Below are 21,255 nucleotides of genomic sequence, written 5' to 3' on the forward strand. Positions count from 1 at the left end.
GTCCACTACATACCACAACATGCAAATTTGTCAAAACAAAAACTATAAATTTGAAAGACCATATATACAGGAATTATATATATCAAATTATAAACCGTAATCAGTTAATAGAAATAAGTCTATTTTCTATATTTTAAATAATTCTATAATCAACAAACTTTTATAATCATAACATTATATTTATTTTAGAAAAATTTAAGAAGCATTTTATAAATATAATAGATCTAGAGTATAAGCTTATACTTCAACGATGAGATAAATCAAAAGGTATGTGACTAAAGGAAAGGAGGATGGGAGAGGCAGTTTCTCTAAACGTCTTATTGAACTGACAGTTGGCCTGTAATACTCCACAAAATAGTTTAAAATATTTAAAACTTACTAAAACCTAAGTACATGCTTATTAATCATCTTACCTTTACTACAGTGTTCCAAAATGGATGCATGACATACAGAGAGAGTGGATTGGTATCCACAGCACTGTACTGTTAAGAAATGAAAAAAAATATTCAGAGTTAATCCTTGCATACCAGCAAGTATTTAGAACAATATTTCTCAAATGAAAATAATAGTACAAGGACTTCCCTGGTGGTGCAGTGGTTAAGAATCCGCCGCCTGCCAATGCAAGGGACACTGGTTCGATCCCTGGTCCAGGAAGATCCCACATGCCACGGAGCAACTAAGCCCGTGCACCACAACTGCTGAGCCTGTGCTTTAGAGCCCACGAGCCACAACTACTGAAGCCTGCGCACCTAGAGCCTGTGCTCCGCAACAAGAGAAGCCACCGCAGTGAGAAGCCCACACACCGCGACAAACGAGTAGACCCCGCTCACCGCAACTAGAGAAAGCCCGCGTGCAGCAGCGAAGACCCAACACAGCCCAAAATAAATAAATAAATATTTTTTAAAAAGAAAATAACAGTAAAAATAAATCTAGAGAATGTATCTAGTTATACGATGTCCTCTTCTAAATAACAGAACTGGAAAAGCAATATGAATGGGGCAAAGATGGCCAAGCACAGCCAGACAATTTTTTACTCAAATCAACTTTTATAATATTACAATGTTGCAGCAGAAAATTTTATATTGCTTTCAAGTGCTCACCTATTTGCAGGATAATGAGCACGCTGTGTGCATTCACACACTGACTTTCTCAACCTCCTTCATCCCTCTCAACTAATGGGAATCAAGCTGTTTTACCCTTGACACCATTACTAATACACTTATTAACGGTACAACCTTGGGTAAGTTACTTAACCTCTCTGCCTTAGTTGCTTCACCTGTAAAATGAGGATCACAGCCTTTACCTCAAAGGATTGCCATAAGGATTAGATAAACTGATAATATACAGGAAGTGCTTAGAGCAGTACCTAGCCCACAGTTAGTGCTATATAAGCATTAGGTACCATTACTGTGTTTTGAGCACCAAAGGAATGACAGATCCCTTTACAGCTGGAAAATGGATTGCTTAAATAAGCAAAGGAAGAAAACAACAGGTTAGGGTGTTCAAGTGCATTCCCCAATTGTTGAGCTATTTAGTAAAACTTCAAAGAAAATTTTAACAAAATATCTGTATGTAATTATGTAATACTTTAAGAGTCATGTTGATGACTTATTCATCAGAGACACAAACACACACACACACACAAACACACACACACACTGGAGTGCCTGGCATGTAGGAAGCATCCACTAGGTGTGGGGAAGAAGGGATACAAAATGGGTAAGGGACAACTTAATTCTCACCCTCAGGGAGTGGGAATATTACCTAATTCAACAAGCTGTCATACTAGTCAAATGCCTGAAAAAAGTTTCAACTGTGTTTTGTATTTGTTTAGTATGAATATATTGGGTTGGCCAAAAAGTTCGTTCGGGTTTTCCCGTTAAGGCCAACCCAAATAAAATAGTAGTAAGTATCTGAGCAACTGATTTTTTAAAAAATCATAATTAAAGATCAAATTTTCTTCCTGAATGTTTTATGGATATGCAGGAAATATTTCTCATCAGTGTTTCAAGATTTAAAAGTGTGATGGAGCAAAAAAGTAAATAAATAGAAATAATTTAAAATACTGCTAGCAAAGAGAGTTAGCTAGTAAGTCAAATGTTTACTCAACAGAATCCATGTCTGAGTGCCCCCGTTTCTCCAACTCATTCTGACGAAATGCGATATCCTGGACAAAAGATCTGAGACAGACAGTGGGAAGAAAATGGCGAAGGAGAACACTGGCCAGAGTGAGAAGCTCTGCAGCTGCATCCAGACTCTCAGCTGGAGCCTACTTAAATGAGTATTACTGTTCTCGCTAAAATCAACTTCTACGTGCATGGTTCTCTACAGCCCGCAAAGCTTTTCCACATAACAGATACCATGACACCTGAACCTCTGTAGAATGAAGGAGTCCCCAATTGAGAGAACTGCCTGAACTTAAGTTTTCAGACCTGAGGACATGCAACCAATATGAACCCTGAAAAGCTGCCAATGACGAGGCGGGAAGGCCATGGCCTCCTCCATTTCACCGAAGTCTGAACCCAGACCCACATGACGTAGCCAGCAGGTCAGATAAACTGGAAAACCACACATTTCAAGTCCACCATCTACTGCAAAGTACAAAAGTTGTAAGAAGTCCAAATCAGAAGAAAACAATTTAAGACATCACACGAATAGTTAATACGATGTACAAGGTACAATGCTCTTAATTCAAATGTTTGCTGAATGACTCTCATTCAGCCGCTTTCCATAATTTGAATTTAGATCTAAAAGAAGATCACTTACTCATGGTATTTTGATTTGAAAAGCTCCTCTTTTTAAATTCTGAAGTTTTTTCTCTTTTTTAAATCTCTTTATTTCCACTATTATAACATTTCACCTTTTTTTTTTTTTTTTTTTTTGGCTGTGTTGGGTCTTCGTTGTTGCACGCGGGCTTTCTCTAGTTGCGGCGAACGGGGGCTACTCTTCGTTGTGGTGTGCAGGCTTCTCATTGCAGAGGCTTCTCTTGTTGCGGAGCACAGGCTCTAGGCGCGTGGGCTTCAGTAGTTGTGGCTCGCAGGCTCTAAAGCACAGGCTCAGTAGTTGTGGCGCACGGGCTTAGTTGCTCCGTGGCATGTGGGATCTTCCTGGACCAGGGATCGAACCCGTGTCCCCTGCATTGGCAGGCGGATTCTTAACCCTTGCACCACCAGGAAAGTCCCCAAATTCTGAAGTTTTAACTCTAAATTTCTATTTCAGGAGACCAGTAGAAGAAGAAAAGATTATAGAACTCAATACAAAAAGGTCAGTTTGCCTAACTGCATTTTTTACATTTAATAAAAATAGCTGATAAGCTCAAGTATAGCAAGGAAATCTAATATGAGATTACAAAAGGTAGCAAACAGTAAACCTAAAGAGCACTCTGTGCTCTAGCCTTACACACTTGAGTATTTTTCAAGGTCACATATCACTTGGTATAAACAAAGAAACTTGAAACTGTCTTGTGAATCAATAGGAGGAAAGAAGAATGAGTCACACCTTCCACATGCCTGAAAAAATAAGTAAAATGTAAACTTTTAAAGGAGCTAAACTAGATTTAGTTAATGCCTGTTAAATATATTATTTTCTATTGGAATGATGTTTTGGTATACACCAGAATATCTGAACAAGGTAATAATCCCCCGTTTAAGGCCTGCAGGACTTGCTTGATCTACAATCTGTTGGGCCAGACTAATCCAGTGCCCTGGAGAAAGGCTTGAGAACCACAACCTGAGTTTGAGAATCATTCCAAGGAAAATCTCAGAACCACAAGCGTTCAGGAGATATCTAGTTCTCACGTGCCTGCCCCTCACCTATGTGAATAGGTAAAACAGTCATCTGGCCTCTTTATTTTTTTCTTTAATTTAGTTTATTTATTTATTTTTGGCTGCGTTGGGTCTTTGTTGCTGTGCGCGGGGCTTTCTCTAGTTGCGGCGAGTGGGGGCTACTCTTCGTTGCGGTGCACGGGCTTCTCGTTGTGGTGGCTTCTCTTGTTGTGGAGCACGGGTTCTAGGCACGTGGGCTCAGTAGTTGTGGCACACGGGCTTCAGCAGTTGTGGCTCACGGGCTCTAGAGCGCAGGCCAGCAGTTGTGGCGCACGGGCTTAGTCGCTCCGTGGCATGTGGGATCTTCCCGGACCAGGGCTCGAACCCGTGTCCCCTGCATTGGCAGGCGGATTCTTAACCACTGCGTCACGAGGGAAGTCCCTGGCCTCTTTATTTATTTATTGTTTTAATTTTTGGCTGTGCTGCGCACGCGGATCTTAGTTCCCCAACCAGGGATCAAACCAGCGTGCCCTGCAGTGGAAGCGTGGAGTCCCAACCACTCGACCACCAGGGAAGCCCCTGGCCTCTTTTTAAATGCCTCTGGTTACCAAAAAACTCATTACTTCTAGAAATAGCCCAATCCAATGTTAAAACAACTTTTCTATATGCTAACAAAATCTTCCCCTCGCCCCATATTTCCTATCATGTTTTGAATTTCCCTAACAAAGCTAAGCAGACAAGGGTCCAATTTTTTTCCAAACAATAATGCTCCAAACATTTGAAGATGGCTCTCCCTGTCACACCTAAATCTTCTCTTCACCTGGTTAAAAAATCTCATGTTCCTTTTGCTGTTACTCTCTTGCCAAAGTTTCACTCTCTTCATCACCTAGGTCTAATTCTCTAGACCAGAGGTTGGAAAGCTTTTTCTGGAAAATGCCAGAGAGCAAATATTTTAGGCTTTGCAGGCCATATGGTCTCTGTAACAATACCCAACACTGCCACTGAAGCAGAAAGAAGTCACAGAAAATAAGAAAACAAAGAGGCATGCTGTGTTCCAATAAAACTTTATTCACAAAACAGGTGTCCGGGGGCTTTAGTTTGACGACAAGTGCTCCAGACAATCCATTTTGTTGTTAAACCAAAATAAAAGTGTGATCCAGGGCAAAAGGAACACTTCAAGTGGTGCATAAGCACAAAGGAGAACATGACTATAAGCTCTTCTTCCTCAACAACTTATTTCTCTTAACAGATGCTCAACACAGTATTCATGTCGTGAGGCAACAAAGTCATACTGCAGACTTAACACACCTTCACAGCCACCTTACCCCCTCAGGCCTTTCTTATACAGACTGCAAAGCCACCTTTCTCTGCGTTAATATGAAGCTGACTGTTAGAAACTAAGTGTTAAGACCCTACATTTACCATTTTAACATTTCATCTTGCTAGAGTCCACTCATCTTTCTATCTCCTCCGATCTCCTCAGGGTCAGACTCAGTTATCCAAGGTACCAGCTATGGCCCCCAAACTCTCAGCATGTAAAGCTGTCATGCTAACAATGCCTTCACCTAAGTCTCTGTAAAAATGCTGATCAAGGTAGAACTTCTAAACATTCCCCTCAAGATTGCTATTAATACATTAATCATTTTTATTTGGGTACAGAATTCCATACTGTCATCTATGGCAATTAGTCTACGTCACCCACGAGAAAAGATTTTCATAAAGTCTTAGTGAAATCCAGAATTATCTTAGATTATATTCTGTCAAGTATTAGAAAGTTTCAAGACTTTTTTTTTTTTAACTTCAGTACAAGTCAGGAAATAAAGCAGAGCTCATTCTTCATTCATTCATTCAGTAAAGTCAACAAATAATTGTGACTGAGTGCCTATGATTGTGTCAGGCACTGTGCTAGGCCACCAGAAAGAGAATGGTGAACAAGACCAAAAAGTTTCCTGTGTCCACCAAGGCCAGTCTAGGGTGAGACGGATGCTAAGCAAGAAAACAAGTCGTAATCACAAGATGTGATCAATACTGTGAAGGCAATAAACAAGGTGTTGTACCAGAGGACCAGGGGGCTGGGAATGTGCCTAGGCAGGGTGCTCGGAGAAAGCTTTTCAGGGGAGGGGACACTTACGCTGAGTCCTACAAGATGAGAAGACAGGTAAAGCATGTACGAGACAGAACAGTGAGTCAAACAAGGGAGACGCTAAAGAGAACATGCTGTTGGAGATTCCATTTATATGAAGTTCAAAATCAGACAAAATTAATTTATGGCAAAAAGAGGTCATAATAGCAGTCTGGTGACAGGGACTAAATGGGGGCCCTCCGAGGTGCTAAAAATAATTCTTTATCATGGTGGTGGTTACATACATATACAAAATTCATCAAATTGTGTACTTAAGATCTGTGCGTTTGTATATAATTTATACCTTAAAAAAGAGAAAGAAAATAAAGAATATATGTGTGGCAGTGTGCGTGTGTGTGTGTGTGTGTGTGTGTGTGTGTGTGTGGTTTATAGGTGTTGGGAGGGGGGCGTGCATGCCAAGATGCCTTCTAAGCAGAGAACAAAATGTGGAAGGACCACAAAGTGGAGGAAGGCCAATGGAGCTACAGCGTAGTGAGTGAGCAAGGAAGAGTGGTATGAAATGACACTGGAGACATGGGCAGATACCACCCAAAGGTCCACAGTGAGTTTTATTTTATCGTAAGCCCAGTGCATATCCTGATTTATATTATTAAAGGATCCCACTGTTTACAGTGTAGAAAATGGACTGGAGGGGGGCAAAAGTGCAAAATAGTTATGAGACTGTTACAGTATACCAGGCAAGAGACGATTACGGGTTAGGCCAGGAGCAGTACAATGACTCTAAATTACTTCCAAAATATGCTATAAAGTGCCCATTTTTGAGGAGGACATTAGAAATGTGCCTCCTCTTAATTTAAGAAGGAAATTGGCTCTAACAAAAGGAAAACTATGGAAGCACTTCCTTGGACCTAAAAGTATTTCCCTTATACATGTACTTTAAATCCCTTCTACATACTGATAAGAAAACTGACTGAACTGACACACCCTTGCACTAAATACAGAGCTTTGGACAACTTATTAATTAGACTGAGGCTAGTATCCCATCTAATACTAATATAGATGGTAATACTCTAACATCTATAAACAGATGCAGGTTTCCCTTGCTTTGTCTTCTAATCAATATAAGGAGGATAAGTCTCCAACTATCAAATGATTTTTAATTCAAAGCCTGTCTTTACCCATTTGAAATATAAACTTTACACTTATAAAACATATTTTAGTTAACCACGGAAATCCATAAAGTACGGATTGAGTACAAGCTAATAATAGTTTATAAACAGCACTTACTGTTAATCATTTCAGATGTAAGCAAACTCAAAATGATGTTTCTGACTTTTAAAAATTATTCCCCAAATTCTTGAGTTCCAAATCATCCATGTTTTTAGGAATAAAAGGCAGGATAGTCACAAAGAACCAATTTTAGTTCACAACTGGGTTCACTGTATGAAGTTATTTATTGCTCATACCAACTTTCCAGACATAATGAAAGAAATACATTATCAACCTTTCTTAAGAACTCAGGAGAGAGAAAAGAAAGGTCAACTCTCTTCTCTCCCCCTGCACAGTGAAGCTCAGTGTCTGGTGTGGTACTGGTATGGTATGGAGGTCAGTCCCTTGCTGACGGGTCTCATGACTCAATCATGTTTAGGTGTAAGTCTTTACAGGGGCAGGATCCGTTGTGGCCAACATGTGCTCTACCACTCCTGGAGAAGAGTTCTTTAGCAATGGCATGCCAAGCCTCTGGGCTAGTCACTTAAGCAAAAAACATAAAACAAAAGATCCCAATTATTAAAAATTGTTATTCACGCAACAAATATCAAGGCAGTCAAAAGAGCTACCTTCACATACAAACGTGGGACTCACTGAGCACTGGTATTTAAAGAAGCAGTTAAGAAAATGGAGAAAGCTTCCCAACCTGATCCCTTCTGCACCTGGCACATAGTAGGAGTTCAGTAAACATATCTGAATGTTTGCACATATGAATGAATAAATGCATGAACTACTCTGCATGTTTACTTAAATGGCAGTATAGAGTGACTCCATCACTGATGACAGGAACTCTTTTCCCCTGGGAACTAGTCTACAGCAACTTTTCACTTCACAAGGGGAAGTTGCTCTTACTCTCCCCCTATTAATAACACCATGTCTACATTTGTATGTTTTATAGTTTCCAAAGTACAATTACATTTGTTCTCTTATTTGATATTGTAAAATAGATAAGGTAGATTATTCCTCCCTATTTTACAGATGAAGAAACTATAAAATTCAGGGATTAACAGCTAATAAACAGGAAGGTCTAAACCGTAAATCCTTTATGAATCATCTTGGAACATTTCTGTGAAATGGATCACTTTGCTTTAATCCAGACTTCCCCCTCCTGGCTCAAATACAATCATGAGCTACCTAGATCCAATATACTGAAATTGTTATTAACATAATATCCTCCAATACACATTTTTCTGTCTTCCAATTTGTGGCGGACACATCCTAAGGTAATCCCCAGTGAGTCAAGCCCTTGTATAATCAATCCCCTCCTACTGATGGTTCAGTCATTCCCCTGAGGGTGGAACCTGTAACTTGCTTCTAACGAACAGAATATAGTGAAGGTGATCGATGTCACTGCCTTGATTGAGAGAACATTATACGGCAAAGGTGATGAGATGTCACTTCCATGATATAGTTCATTACCTAAGACTCCATCTTAACAGTTTGGAGAAGAGTCTCCCATTGACCTTGAAGAAGCAAACAGCAATGTTATGAACTGCCTATGGTGAAGGCCATGTGGCCAGAAAAGTGGGCAACTACTAGGAGCCGAGAGCCTCAGCCCTACAACTGGAAAGAACTGAATTCTGCCAACAACCACATGAGCCTGGATGAGGACCCCAAACTCCAGATGAGAGCACAGCCAGCTGACACCTTCACTGCAGGCTGGCGAGACCTCAAGCAGAGGAGCCAGGTAACTGGTGCCCTGACTCACAGAAACTGTGAGACAATAAATGTGTGTTGTTTTATGCACCAAGTCTGTGGTAATTTGTTATCCAGCGATAGAAAACTAACATCCAATACTGAAAGCACTGCATCATCCTCTTTTCTAGTAAGAGATACTTTGAGGCTCCTATCCACAAAATCAAGACTACCTGATACTTGAGGGCTAATATATGAACATTACGGTAATATAGCTTCTTACTTCTTTACATCCGTTTCTTGGTTTTATTAACTGCTCTTCAATATAATGGAATACTTCTCTGATGAGGTGCTTCTCAAAATGTAGTTGCCAAACTGAGTGCAAATTCTTGGGCCCTACCCTAAATATACAGAATCAGACAGCCTGGGGGTAGGGCCCAGCAATCTGTCTTTTAACAAACGCTCCAGTTGATTCTGAGGCACCCTCAAGTCTGAGGGCCACGGCTCTGGTGAAAACGAAGGTGAATGACACTCCTGCAAACTCCTCAGCTGAAGGTAAAGCCGCACCATCAGCTTAGTGGTCAACACCTAAACCTCCTGATGGCAACTTCAAATACTGCACTGCGAGCAAGAGACAAGGTATAATAAAATTCACTAAAGGCAAGGCACTGTGCTAGTAATAATCTACCAAGAAAGAAAAACACCAAATCGAACTGAAAATGAAAATAAAGGGGGGGGCATTATATTAACCCTAAGACAGAAATTTAAAGTTTCTTAAAGTACTTTTTAATCAATACAAGACTTTAAGAACTACACCCACAGAGAACATGACTCAGTGGACAATGAGATCCCATTTCCGTGAATACTGTCATTTATACCTGCTAACGCGTCAGAGGAGAGAAGGTGGTGAGAGACGACTGGAGAAGAACTAGAGCAGTGAGACAAGAACAAGCATGTCCTGATGACAAACGTTTGCTTGCTAGACTTAAACAACATATAATAAACTAACGAGACATGAGAAGATAAGACAAAAGGAGGGGTCATTTAGTGAAGGGACTTGAAATCCTTGCTGAGGAATCTCGACATCAAACACATGATAAATATGTGGGAGTACTGCAGATTCATAAATAGCAAAGTGGTATTTGAAAAAATTTACTTACTCTTCCTTTGCTGAAACATCCTTTTTCTCTTGGTATAACCTCCTCGGGTGTGAGTATGTGTGTATATGTTATATGACAGTTAATGTTCACAAGCAGAGAAGCACAAATGTCAAGTTTTATTTTTTATTTACTTAACACTAACACATCACTAAGTGCCAGGCACTTTACAAATATTAACTCATTCAATTTTGACAATGATCCTATGAGGCAGGTACTACCCCATTTCACAGATGAGGAAACCTGGTTAGAGAGACTAAGTTATGCTCAAGATCGCAAAGCCAGGATGTGGGTTCTATTTAACTCAATATCAGTCCCAAAGCTAATTATTTAATCAAAAGCCATTTACTGCAATTAGAGCTAATAGTGAATGAAATGTTCTTAATAGTCAACTAAATATAAGACTAGCAAATACAAGCCCACTTGTCCCTACGAATAATTTAAAACTGGGGGAAGAAAAAACAAAGTCAGTTCTTCCTTTTTCACTGTACATTTTCCCCATCTGTAAACATTAGATACAAATCCAATTAAGCACGTCACTGAAGGTCTTTATTCTAATGTTTATATCTTTTGCACAAAACACCCAGTAACTACAAAGCAGAGTTTATACGTCATTCTTAGAATTGAGAGGCAACACAGCATGAAGAACATGGACTCCAGACGCAGAATGCCTGGGTTCAAATCTCACCTGTGGGACCTTGAGCAAGTTACTTAAACACTGTGTCTCAGTAAAACGGGGAAAATAATAGTACCTCTACCTCACAAAGCACTTGTGAATATTAAATGAGACAATATATGTAAAGCACTTAAAGAATGCCTGGCATATAGTAAATGCTATATAAATGTTTGCCATCATTATCATTATCACTATTGGGTATTTACAATGACGTTGCTCTTGCCATTGCAACTTCCCCTCATTGAGCTCACTAGGCTCGGCCTGGTCCCTCACACACCTTCCACTTCCTTGTGCCTCTAATTTAGCATGGTCCTCCCAGGCTCTGTGCCTTGATTCCCATCAGACTCTCTGACTGAAACATCTTTCCCCTCTCTCCCTTATGCACCGGGCAAATTCTTACTCAGCGGAGAAGTTCTTGACATTTAAGAATTACAGCAGTTACAAAAGCAAGCCATCAGCAGTGAACTGATATTTCAGAAAGTAGTTTAAGAACCAATTCAAGATGTTTCTTCCAAATAGCACCTAGAAATGGAGTAACCTTCTACCTAACAATCTCTCTTGCTCTCTCTCTCACTCTGCAGAAGTTTCCCATCCATTTTTCTCTCACTCCTTCTGAAAGATTCCTCTGTCTCTACCAACTTCAAAAATAATTCTTTCTATGAGACATTTGTAAATCTATATCTAAGACGACTATAATACTTTTCAAGCCTTACTAATGTACTTACAAGTGGGAGAGGCCAGTTTCCCACATCTACTCAAGGAGACCAAGGCACAACTAAAGTCATCCTATAGAACCTGAGTCATCCCAGATCCTCCGCATCTTTTACCTTCACCCCTTCCAGCTAGTCAGTTACCGTGTCCTGTCAATTTAAAATCTTAAATCAAGGATCACAATCAAATGTACACAGGGATCAGGCAGGTAAACTGAACAAAGCAGACCTGCGTGGAGCACAGGGACGGGTGGGGAAATGGCACACTAGAGAGCAAACACCCTTTTTGAAGAGGGCAAGCACTATTCAGCTTCAGGAGATCCTTGTCAGGAAGAAGTTCAGGGCCTATGTTATCCACTATTTTAGTTTTTCAAGAGAATCCAGAAATCTGCGCTTTTATGGGGAAGATACTAATTTTTGAAACAAAGTAGGTGTGAGCCAAATTAAACATATCTGCTGGCCAAATTCAGTGGGCAGGTTAACCAGTTTTGACCTCCTTCTTTAGATTCCCATCTCCCCTTCTATCCCCACCGCTTTGATTCAGGCCTTCCTCATTTCTGACTTAGTTTTACCCGGGAGGATCCTAAAAGGTCTCCAGATCACCCCCACCTCCACTGCTCTCCATTCATTTTCTAGTTGCCGGGGTGAGCTTCCTAAAATTAAAATCTGATCCTGTTTAAAATTTGTAAGTGGCTCCCCAAACCTATAGCATTACCATGTACCTAAGAACCATCTGAGGTATGTGTCTAACATGAATATCACAGCGACCTACCCGATCTGAACCTCCCAAAATGGACCTAGAAATTGGCTAAACACTTTCCCCAGGTGATTCTAATGCCAATAGTCCTTGGACCACAGAAACAATGATCTACAGGGTAAAATCCAGAAATCCTTTACATCAAATCATCCCCCTCTGAGGGGACCCCACCTCCCTCTCCAGTCTCTTCTCTTGACACTCCACCACCAAGCCCCAACACCTAACATCTTATGGTTCCCAGAAAATACTCTCAGGCCTCGACCCTTGTGCACTCACCCCACTGCTCTCCAGTTCTGGGATGCCTCTTCTCCCCTCTTCACCCGGTAAGAACTGGGGCCTACTCAGCTTCATCCTCTAGACTGAGCTCTGCCTTCCCCTCCATCCCCTCTCTGAAGCCTTTCTCAGCTTTAACCCTTACTGCCTGGAGCTGCTTCCTTCTCTCCCACAGCACCCAACACTTACCTAACTGTATTTATTAACTATTTATATTTGTTTATTTCCTTGCCCATATGCCACCAAACTGAGTCCCTTGAAGTCAGGAATTCTAGCTTAGCTTAACTTTGCAGCCCCAGTGCCATGTCTGACCCAGAGCAGGCCCTCAGTAAATGCTTACTGAATAAACAAAATCAAACTGCATGAATCAGTAAGGGTGCAGGCCAGATTCCAGTTCTTTAGCATTACCATCAAGATGTATGCAGCCTCTCCTTCCCACCTAAATTCACAATTATCACAATTCCTGTAATCAGGCTATTGCTGACAGTCAAGTTAATTAACTACTATAATAGCGGAAACCAATTCATCATAAAATTATATTCTTGAAACCAAACAAGATATTTCACAGAACACTTCCTCTCTAAAGCAAAATGATACAATTTGAAACTAGCTGCTACACTATCAATTAAAACTAAGCCTTCCTTAGGTCAGATTAGGTATACCACAATAGAAGTTTCACCCTTAGTTAAGTGGCAAAATCCTCCAACTAAAGATAGGATAAGAAGAGAGAAGGAATGATAAGCCTCATGAGAGTGAAATCCCTCAACATAACTGTCTGAAAGTACATTAATAAGCAACAGAGAACTATGGTAGTTAAACTTTCGACATCTTCACATTCAAAATACAAAAGTATCCTTCCAATTTCCAGGAGATGCACAGCTCCATTTTACCATACTTCCAAGATGGTTTTTATTCTTTTACACTTGCATTCCTTCAACAAATATTTGTCAAATGCCTACTCTGTTCATATGCCAGACCTTGGTCACATTGAACAAGAGAGCTGTAGGATGTGCCCTCCCAGAGCTCATAGCCTAACAGAGAGGGCAGACACTCAACTAATTACTCAACTGTTTGATACGGCTGGGGTAACACAATGAAAAACATAAGTATTTAGAGAGCATATAACACAGAATCCATCCCATGCTTTCTTCTATACTCAAAATCAATTGTCTTAACAGTTTCTTACTACAGAAACCTAATTACTACTCTATGTGTGTGCTCCTTTCAGGAGTTATTCTGAATAACTGCCAGGTTTCCAACTGTAGCTCCTCAGATGTACCTCTAGGGAAGATAAAGAAATTAAACTGGTTCAAAAGTAATTCTTCCACCAGCTGCTTTTATAGTACCAATTTTTCTCTACAACTCTTTGCTTTAACATACAGGGTCACATCAGGGAACAAAAATCTCTTTTGAGTGTTTTGGGTCTTTACCCATTTATGGGATGATCTTCCTCAAAAGCTATTTTAATGCGATAAGCATTTACAAAGCACTCACTGTCGAAGCCCACATAATGGGAATGGGTGATCTTCAGGAAGAAAAGGTCTCTAGGTGCAATTCATGTTCCAGTTAAACTGACCACACAGACTTTTTTCCTTTGGACCTTTGGATTCATATTTTTTTAATATGAACACAGTACTGAGTAAAGAACCTTCTACAAGAAGAAGTTTAGGTTATAAATTTGTGCCACACCCACCCACCCCCAGTTTTTTAAAGGAAGCCTCATTATAACTAAAATAACATCAATAAACTACATTTTAGTGAACGTTGGATGCTGGCTAAATTGACCTTTGTTTTCCAAGATGATAGGAAATCTGCTGTCAGACACAGGAAGTGAGTCAGATAATGGAAGAGGGAAAAATAGGAACGGAAAAATCACACTAAAATTTTCTATAAATTAGGACACCTATCTAGTCGGAAATATAAATCTAGGAAAGACAGCTTATAAAAAAAAAAAAAGAAGATTCCCTATTACAGACACTGCTGCAAATGAAACAGCTAGTCTATTGGCACCTACCAGAAAGCCAGATCCTAGTAAGGAAGAAAAAGTTTTATATGTCAATATTTACAGTGCAGAAGAGGTAACAGAAAGGTGGTAGAGCTTAAGGGAAAACAAGAGGTATCTAGGTTAATAACCTTCTTTAGTGAAAGCCCTGCACTGGGTTAAATTTCGACTTAAAATTTTCAGACACGTCAGCACCTCAGTTCAAAATGGTATGGCACAATATTGCTTGAAAGCAGAGGAATGTACTATGTGACCTTATAAGGTCCCTTACAGTTATTCCAATTCCAGTTTGACAAGATCCACTGTGACTCTTCTCAGTTATTCACTCATTCCACAAATGTCTACTGGATGCCTATGCACAGAAGCACTGTGCTCAGGCCATGGTGATCCGTGAGGCGAGCCTAACCACTTGGCTACTGCGTTCTAATGGGGAGACACCTAAAGAACTAACTCCATAAAGGAGCAGAGGGTACTGTGAGAGCACACTTAAGGGGAACGAGATACTCAGGGAATGCTTCTCTGAGGAATATTTAAGACGTGAAGATGAACATAAATGGGGAGCTACATTCCTGGCAGACATAACAAAATTACTTGAAGATCTGAAAAAAAGGAGACGGGAGAGATGGCTACTAACGTTGGGAGGGGTAGACAGTGAGTGGCATGACGTGAAGCTGATGACACAGACAAGGGCCAGATCATTCAGAGCCATGCAGATCATGTTCTGGATTCTTGGACTTCATTCCAAGAGCAAAGGGAAGACAATGGAGGATTTTAAGCAAAGGAGTGATGTGACCAGATGCATATTTTTTTAAAAGATCACTACGAAGCATAAAGAAAGAACTGGAAGGGCAAAAGTGGATGTGTGTAAGCAACCATATCAAGTAGTATTGGATTATAACCCAAAGTATAAAATAAATATCCATGAATTCATACTGATATAAATAAATCATTGAATAAATATACATTGGGAAGAAAAGATAAATCTTCCACGCAGAAGTCCAAATAAATTATGTCAACACTCTGCCCTCAAGGAGGTGAAGCATAACTCTCCACTCCTTAAGTGAGGGCTGCGCGTACTGACTTCCTTTCAAAGAGAAACTTGACAAACACTACCTCAGCAAGGTGATCAAAGTCAACATCAACAGCGATAAGTCATGCCGATGACATGATGACATGTATTCTTCTTACAATGAGAAAGGCACTTCAACCCTGTGGTCTTCCTCCCAAAACCCCATGACCCTTGTCTAATCATGAGAAAAACATCAGACAAATCCCAATTGAGGGACATTCTACACAATACCTGACCAGAACTCCTCAAAACTGTCAAGGTTATCAAAAAAAAGAAAAGTCTGAGAAATTGTCATAGCCAAGAGGAGCCTTGAGACATGATGAGTAACTGTGATGTGGTATTCTGGATGAGATCCCAGAACAGAAAAAGAACATTAGGTGAAAACTAAGGCGATCTGAATAAAGTATGCGCATAGGTTAATAATAATGTGTAAATATCGGTTCATTAATTGTGACAAACGTACCATAAGATGTTAATAACAGGGAAAACCGGGTGTGGAGTATATGGGAACTCTGTATGTACGATCTTCACAATTTTTCTGTAAATCTATTCTAAAATATTCTAGAACCATTCTAAAATTAAAAGATTAAAGTATATGTGGGGAGAGTGGTAATGGAACCATCTTTCTACTTTAGGCTAAAAATGACAGAACATACAGGACCTGGTGATTCACCGGCTGGTGGGTGGGGTAGAGGACTCAGTAGTGAAAGCGACACAGGTAGCAAGGATGAAAGGTTACTGCCCAGATGTGGGGCTTGGGCAACTGACTGGACGGATAGTGGAGTCATTCACTGATAAGGGAGTCGTAGAGAAGAACCGTACGTGAAGGAAAGTGAACAACCAGCATTTACTGGAGGCCCATTATGTACCAGGCGGTTCTCCAATTCTCATAATCATTCTGCACCGTAGAGACTATTATTTGGCCCAAAGTCAATAGAAGAAATTAGATTCTGGCATCAGGTTCGGTATCAGGTTTATATGTACTGCAAAGCCCGCGCTCTTTCCACTACACGGTTCCAGTTCCTGCCTGTGCACACGTACTTCACTGGCCGCCCAGGCGCCTCTTTCCTGGGAGTGGAAGCGAGCGCATCTGCAGTTTGGCCCCAGCAGTCACGCTCCCTCCCCGGGCCTCATCTGCCAAATGATTCTCTCCATCTCCGAAGTTGAATGCAAGAGAGCCGAGTAGAAACTTCTTCATTAAAATGAAGACAAGAAACCACAGAAGGGAACTGCATCACCTCTTAGGGGACTAAAAATAATAATAATAACGAAGTAAAGAAGCGAAGGGAATTCTCTCGCTCCACTCTCGTCGACCGGTCTCCTAAGGAAAAGGCAATCCCCCGGGAGGGTACCGAGTCGGAGCGGCGGGCCTAGGATGCTCCCACGCTCCCCGACCCCAAAGCCCCAGCACACGGCAGGACCCACGGAGAAACTCCCGCCAGCCTGCCCGGAGCCACGCGGCACAAGGTGACACGGACCGCGCCGGCCCCTTAGGCGCCTAGGAGAGGCCGGGACCAGCAGGGCGAGGGGCGTCCGCGGGGCCCGCGCTACCTTGTATTTATCAAAGCCGGCCAGCTGCTCCGGGCTCACGTATTCGTAACCAGCCATGACGACGCGAACACTAGCGCCCACTCGGCAGCGACGCTCCACGACGAGATGGGGAAACACGAGCACCGCACCAGCTTGGCAAAACTGGGAAGACCTGGGCTGGCAAAAGAGCTGGAAAAACCGTGCTCCGCCCACCGCGCACGCGTAGCCACCCCGGCCACTTCCGCCGCCTCCCAGCACGCAAGCGCAGCCCCCACTTCTCCCCGCCCACCGAGGGTGGGTAGCTAGCAGGCTCACGCGGTTCCCCCTTCGCGCCGTCGCAGTCCAATCAGCGTGGATCGGAAGCCACTAAGTTCCGCCTTCTAGGCTTCCTCGTCGCTTTATTAGCTAGCGTCAAAATTGGTGAGTTGAGGTAAGGCAAGAGGGGAGGTGAAAGGTCAGTTTCCCAGGAGGCCTTGCTCTTCGTCTCTGGGGTATGCCGGGGGTGATGTGGCATCTGTGCCTGTGTAGAGATTTGGGGATACCTTTTTAGTCTTGGGGGGGCGGTAGAGTGATTGCTTGCGAATCAGTTCAGCAGTACCTCAGGAAAGAGGGCTTAGTTCCCCCAAGCCGTGAAGTAAAAGCAGACAAAGCGTCTGTGCCCAGCCCGCTTCCAGCTCCTGGCACAGTGCGCTGCACGCAGTAGCTTAGTGAACGTAATTTGCTGTAGAGAAGCCAGTGAGAGGCTTTTTGCAGTCGGTAAAGGGGCGTGAAAGAGCTTTGGAGACAAGTTCCTAGGGACAGCGTTGTTTGTGAACCTTGGACACACTCCACTCTATTTATTGCTCTGTTCCAAATGAAGATTGCCAGTGTCTGCCGACCAGATAGAAACACTGATCCCTGAGTCTCTAAGGGGTCCTTAAATGCATTTGCAAGAAGTGCGTTTACATAACTGGAGACATAGAAAGAACACTAGATCTATGGCTAGTGTGTATCAGTCTAATAATAAAATTGAATAATGGTAATAGTTGCTACCATTTATTGATCGCCTTCTAGATGGGGAAATTTACATAGCTTATCACCAACCCCTATAACAACACCGTGAGAAACGGAAGGCATTTTACCCACTTTGCAGATTAGGAAATCAAAATTCAGACTACCTAACCTGACCAGGATCACTTAATTACACAGCTCGGAAATGGTCAACCCAAACTTGTTCTCTGGTATGGAAAGCCACCACATAAGGGAGCCTCTCAGTCTCTCTGGGACTCTGAAACAAGGGCAATTATTTTGAGATCTCATATTCTTTGCATTCATTCAACAAATACTAATTGAGGACTCAATATATGTCAAGTATATTATTGTTTCTGCATATGTCTTAGCTTCTAAACTTTAAGATTCTCACGAAGTAGGGACTTCCCTGGTGGCGTAGTGGTTAAGAATCCGTCTGCCAATGCAGGGGACACGGGTTCGAGCCCTTGTCCAGGAAGATCCCACATGCCGCGGAGCACCTAAGCCCGTGCACCACAACAAAAAGCAGCCCCTGCTCGCTGCAACTAAAGACCGCACAGCAACGAAGACCCAACACAGACAAAAGTAAATAAATAAATAAAGATTCTTACGAGGTAATAGATATAAAACATCTATCATCATACTTGGTACATGGTAGATGAGCAATAAATTTGGGTGTTATTTTCCCTCACTTGCCCTAAGGGGAGGATTTGTATCTTATACAACCTAATTTTCCCCATGTCCCATAGCCTAGCAGCTTGCAAATGGTACATGGTCAATACATTCTGTTGAATGAGTGAGCAAAGATCTCTGATACACTGTGAAGTGCCCAGCTTTGAGAAGGACATTGGAAATGCGAACCTCCCTTTAAGAAGGAAGTTGGCTCTAATGAAAGGAAAACTATGAAACCACCTCCTTATAAAAGTATTTTCTTTGTGCAGGTACTGTATTTAAATCCTCTCTGTGTATTAATAAGAAAACTGAATTGGAATTTTAGACAAATCTGTTAATCAGACTGAAGCTGTTCTCCCAAGTAATACACTATAGATTTCCTCTATTATGTGTTTTTTTTTTTTTAATTTTATTTATTTATTTTTGGCTGTGTTGGGTCTTCGTTTCTGTGCGAGGGCTTTCTCTAGTTGCGGCAAGTGGGGGCCACTCTTCATCGCGGCGCGCGGGCCTCTCACTATCGTGGCCTCTCTTGTTGCGGAGCACAGGCTCCAGAGGCGCAGGCTCAGTAATTGTGGCTCACGGGCCCAGTTGCTCCGCGGCATGTGGGCTCTTCCCAGACCAGGGCTCGGACCCGTGTCCCCTGCATTAGCAGGCAGATTCTCAACCACTGCGCCACCAGGGAAGCCCTTATGTGTTTCTTTTAATCGATATGAAGAGGAAAAAAAAAAAGTATGATTTTTATTTATTTATTTTTTTTAATAGAAATCCACTTTATTTTATTTTTGGCTGCGTTGGGTCTTTGTTGCTGCACACAGGCTTCTCTAGTTGTGTGGAGCTGGGGGTACTCTTCGTTGCAGTGTGCGGGCCTCTCATCGCGGTGGCCTCTCATGTTGTGGAACACAAGCGCTAGGCAGGCGGGCTCTAGAGCGCAGGCTCAGTAGTTGTGGCGCCCAGGCTTAGTTGCTCCGCTGAATGTGGGATCTTCCCGGACCAGAGCTCGAACCCCTGTCGCCTGCAGTGGCAGGCGAATTCTTAACCACTGCGCCACCAGGGAAGCCCTAAATGATTTTTAATATAAGACCTGGGCTTACGGATCTGGCATATAAACTTCATACTTGTAAAAGATATTTAGTTAATTGTGAAAAGCCATAAAATGTGACTTGAGTACATGAACCTAATAGTAGCTCATAAACTGCAGTTATTGTTAATCACTTCAGATGTAAGCAAATTCAAAGTGACATTTCTGATTTTGTAAAATTTTTTCCTACCTCTCTAACATTTTCTTCAAAAGCAGTGTTTTAAAAAGAGCAGCTTTTAATTTTGTGAAAGCAGTTACAATTTGCTGCCTCTCTGCTGCAGAAGATTGTAACAAGTTTGAATCAATTATGAGTCAGTCTGAGAATTTCTAAACTGAAACATAACACAGAACTTTGTTTATACTTTGACATCTGTTACATACTGGCTGTGTGATCCTAGACAGCTTACTTCACCTAAATGTGTTCTCTCTCTTTTTTTTTTAAATCACATTGAGTATTTATTTATTTATTTATTTATTTATTTATTGGCTGCGTTGGGTCTTCGTTGTCGCACACGGGCTTTCTCTAGTTGCGGCGAGTGGGGGCTACTCTTTGTCACGGTGCGCAGGCTTCTCATTGTGGTGGCTTCTCTTGCTGTGGAGCACGGGCTCTAGGCGCGCCGGCTTCAGTGGTTGTGGCTCGCAGGCTCTAGAGCGCAGGCTCAGTAGTTGTGGTGCATGGGCTTAGTTGCTCCGCGGCATGTGGGATCTTCCCGAACCAGGGCTCGAACCCGTGTCCCCTGAATTGGCAGGTGGATTCTTGACCACTGTGCCACCAGGGAAGTCACATAACATGTTCTCTTTTTTAAAGAGTGGGCATTAGACTAAATCTCTAAGATCCTATTTATCTCTGAAATTTAATTAAACTATATCATTTAACTTCTCTAAGGTGAAATCAACTGATCTGTTAAGTGCTCATAATTCTTCTCCTACCTTATAGTTATTTCATAGAGCACGTGAAGTGGTATGGCATAAGCCTGTTAAATTAAGCCCATACAAATATAAGATATTATTTTTCCAAAACCCCGTGAATCCTTTTACCAGGTACCTTTTACCAGGTACTCTCACCCAGGAAGAGAAAATTGTCGTGTAAACAAGTTTGCCTTTGCAAGTGAATCACCTTCCGTCTCCTCTTTCCTGAATTCCATTCGAGGGCGCATTTATCCCTAAGGCAGCCCAGAGCTGCCAGGGACCACTTCATATTGGCCTGGCTAGTCCCTTCTATACCCCATGCTGTCTCTTCCTTCTGCACCACAATACTGAGCACAGTTTGTTATTGCTTGCTTCCTTGGTCTGCCTCCTCATCCATTGAAGTTCCTCTCTTCTATATCTCATACACTCAAGGTCAGGCTTTTTGCCTTCCAGAATGATAATCATAAAAGATATTTGTGCTAGAACAATGTTATCAACTTCCTAATATAACCTGGGGTGGGGTGTGGGGGAAATGGTATAATTCCTACAATTCCTGTTTTACTTAGTCATAAGTAAGACGGAGTCAGATAAATGGAGATATCTAGAAAATTGGGAGTTAGTTAAGGACTAATATAGTTAATAACTCCAATATAAGTTATTAAA

The 21,255-nt window shown here is 41.7% G+C and overlaps 2 protein-coding genes across 2 annotated transcripts in view; one reads left to right on the top strand and one right to left on the bottom strand.

The window, feature by feature from the left end:
• Positions 1–17,171, bottom strand: part of SELENOI (selenoprotein I) — a 44,156-nt gene extending 26,985 nt beyond the window's left edge. The window contains exons 1-2 of the mRNA XM_082356915.1: positions 16,947–17,171; positions 414–482 (exon numbers count right to left, since the gene is read on the bottom strand). Of these exons, the coding sequence (XP_082213041.1) occupies positions 414–482; positions 16,947–17,003 (126 nt within the window). The 5' untranslated portion in view covers positions 17,004–17,171. The remainder of the gene's footprint in view (positions 1–413; positions 483–16,946) is intronic.
• Positions 17,172–17,297: 126 nt separating this feature from the next.
• Positions 17,298–21,255, top strand: part of ADGRF3 (adhesion G protein-coupled receptor F3) — a 32,023-nt gene continuing 28,065 nt past the window's right edge. Inside the window, 1 exon segment of the mRNA XM_082356920.1 lies at positions 17,298–17,355. The gene's annotated coding sequence lies outside the window, so the exon portion shown is untranslated.

Source organism: Balaenoptera borealis (genome assembly GCF_965194805.1).
Source record: "Balaenoptera borealis genome assembly, chromosome: 15".
Taxonomy (NCBI): Eukaryota; Metazoa; Chordata; class Mammalia; order Artiodactyla; family Balaenopteridae; genus Balaenoptera; species Balaenoptera borealis.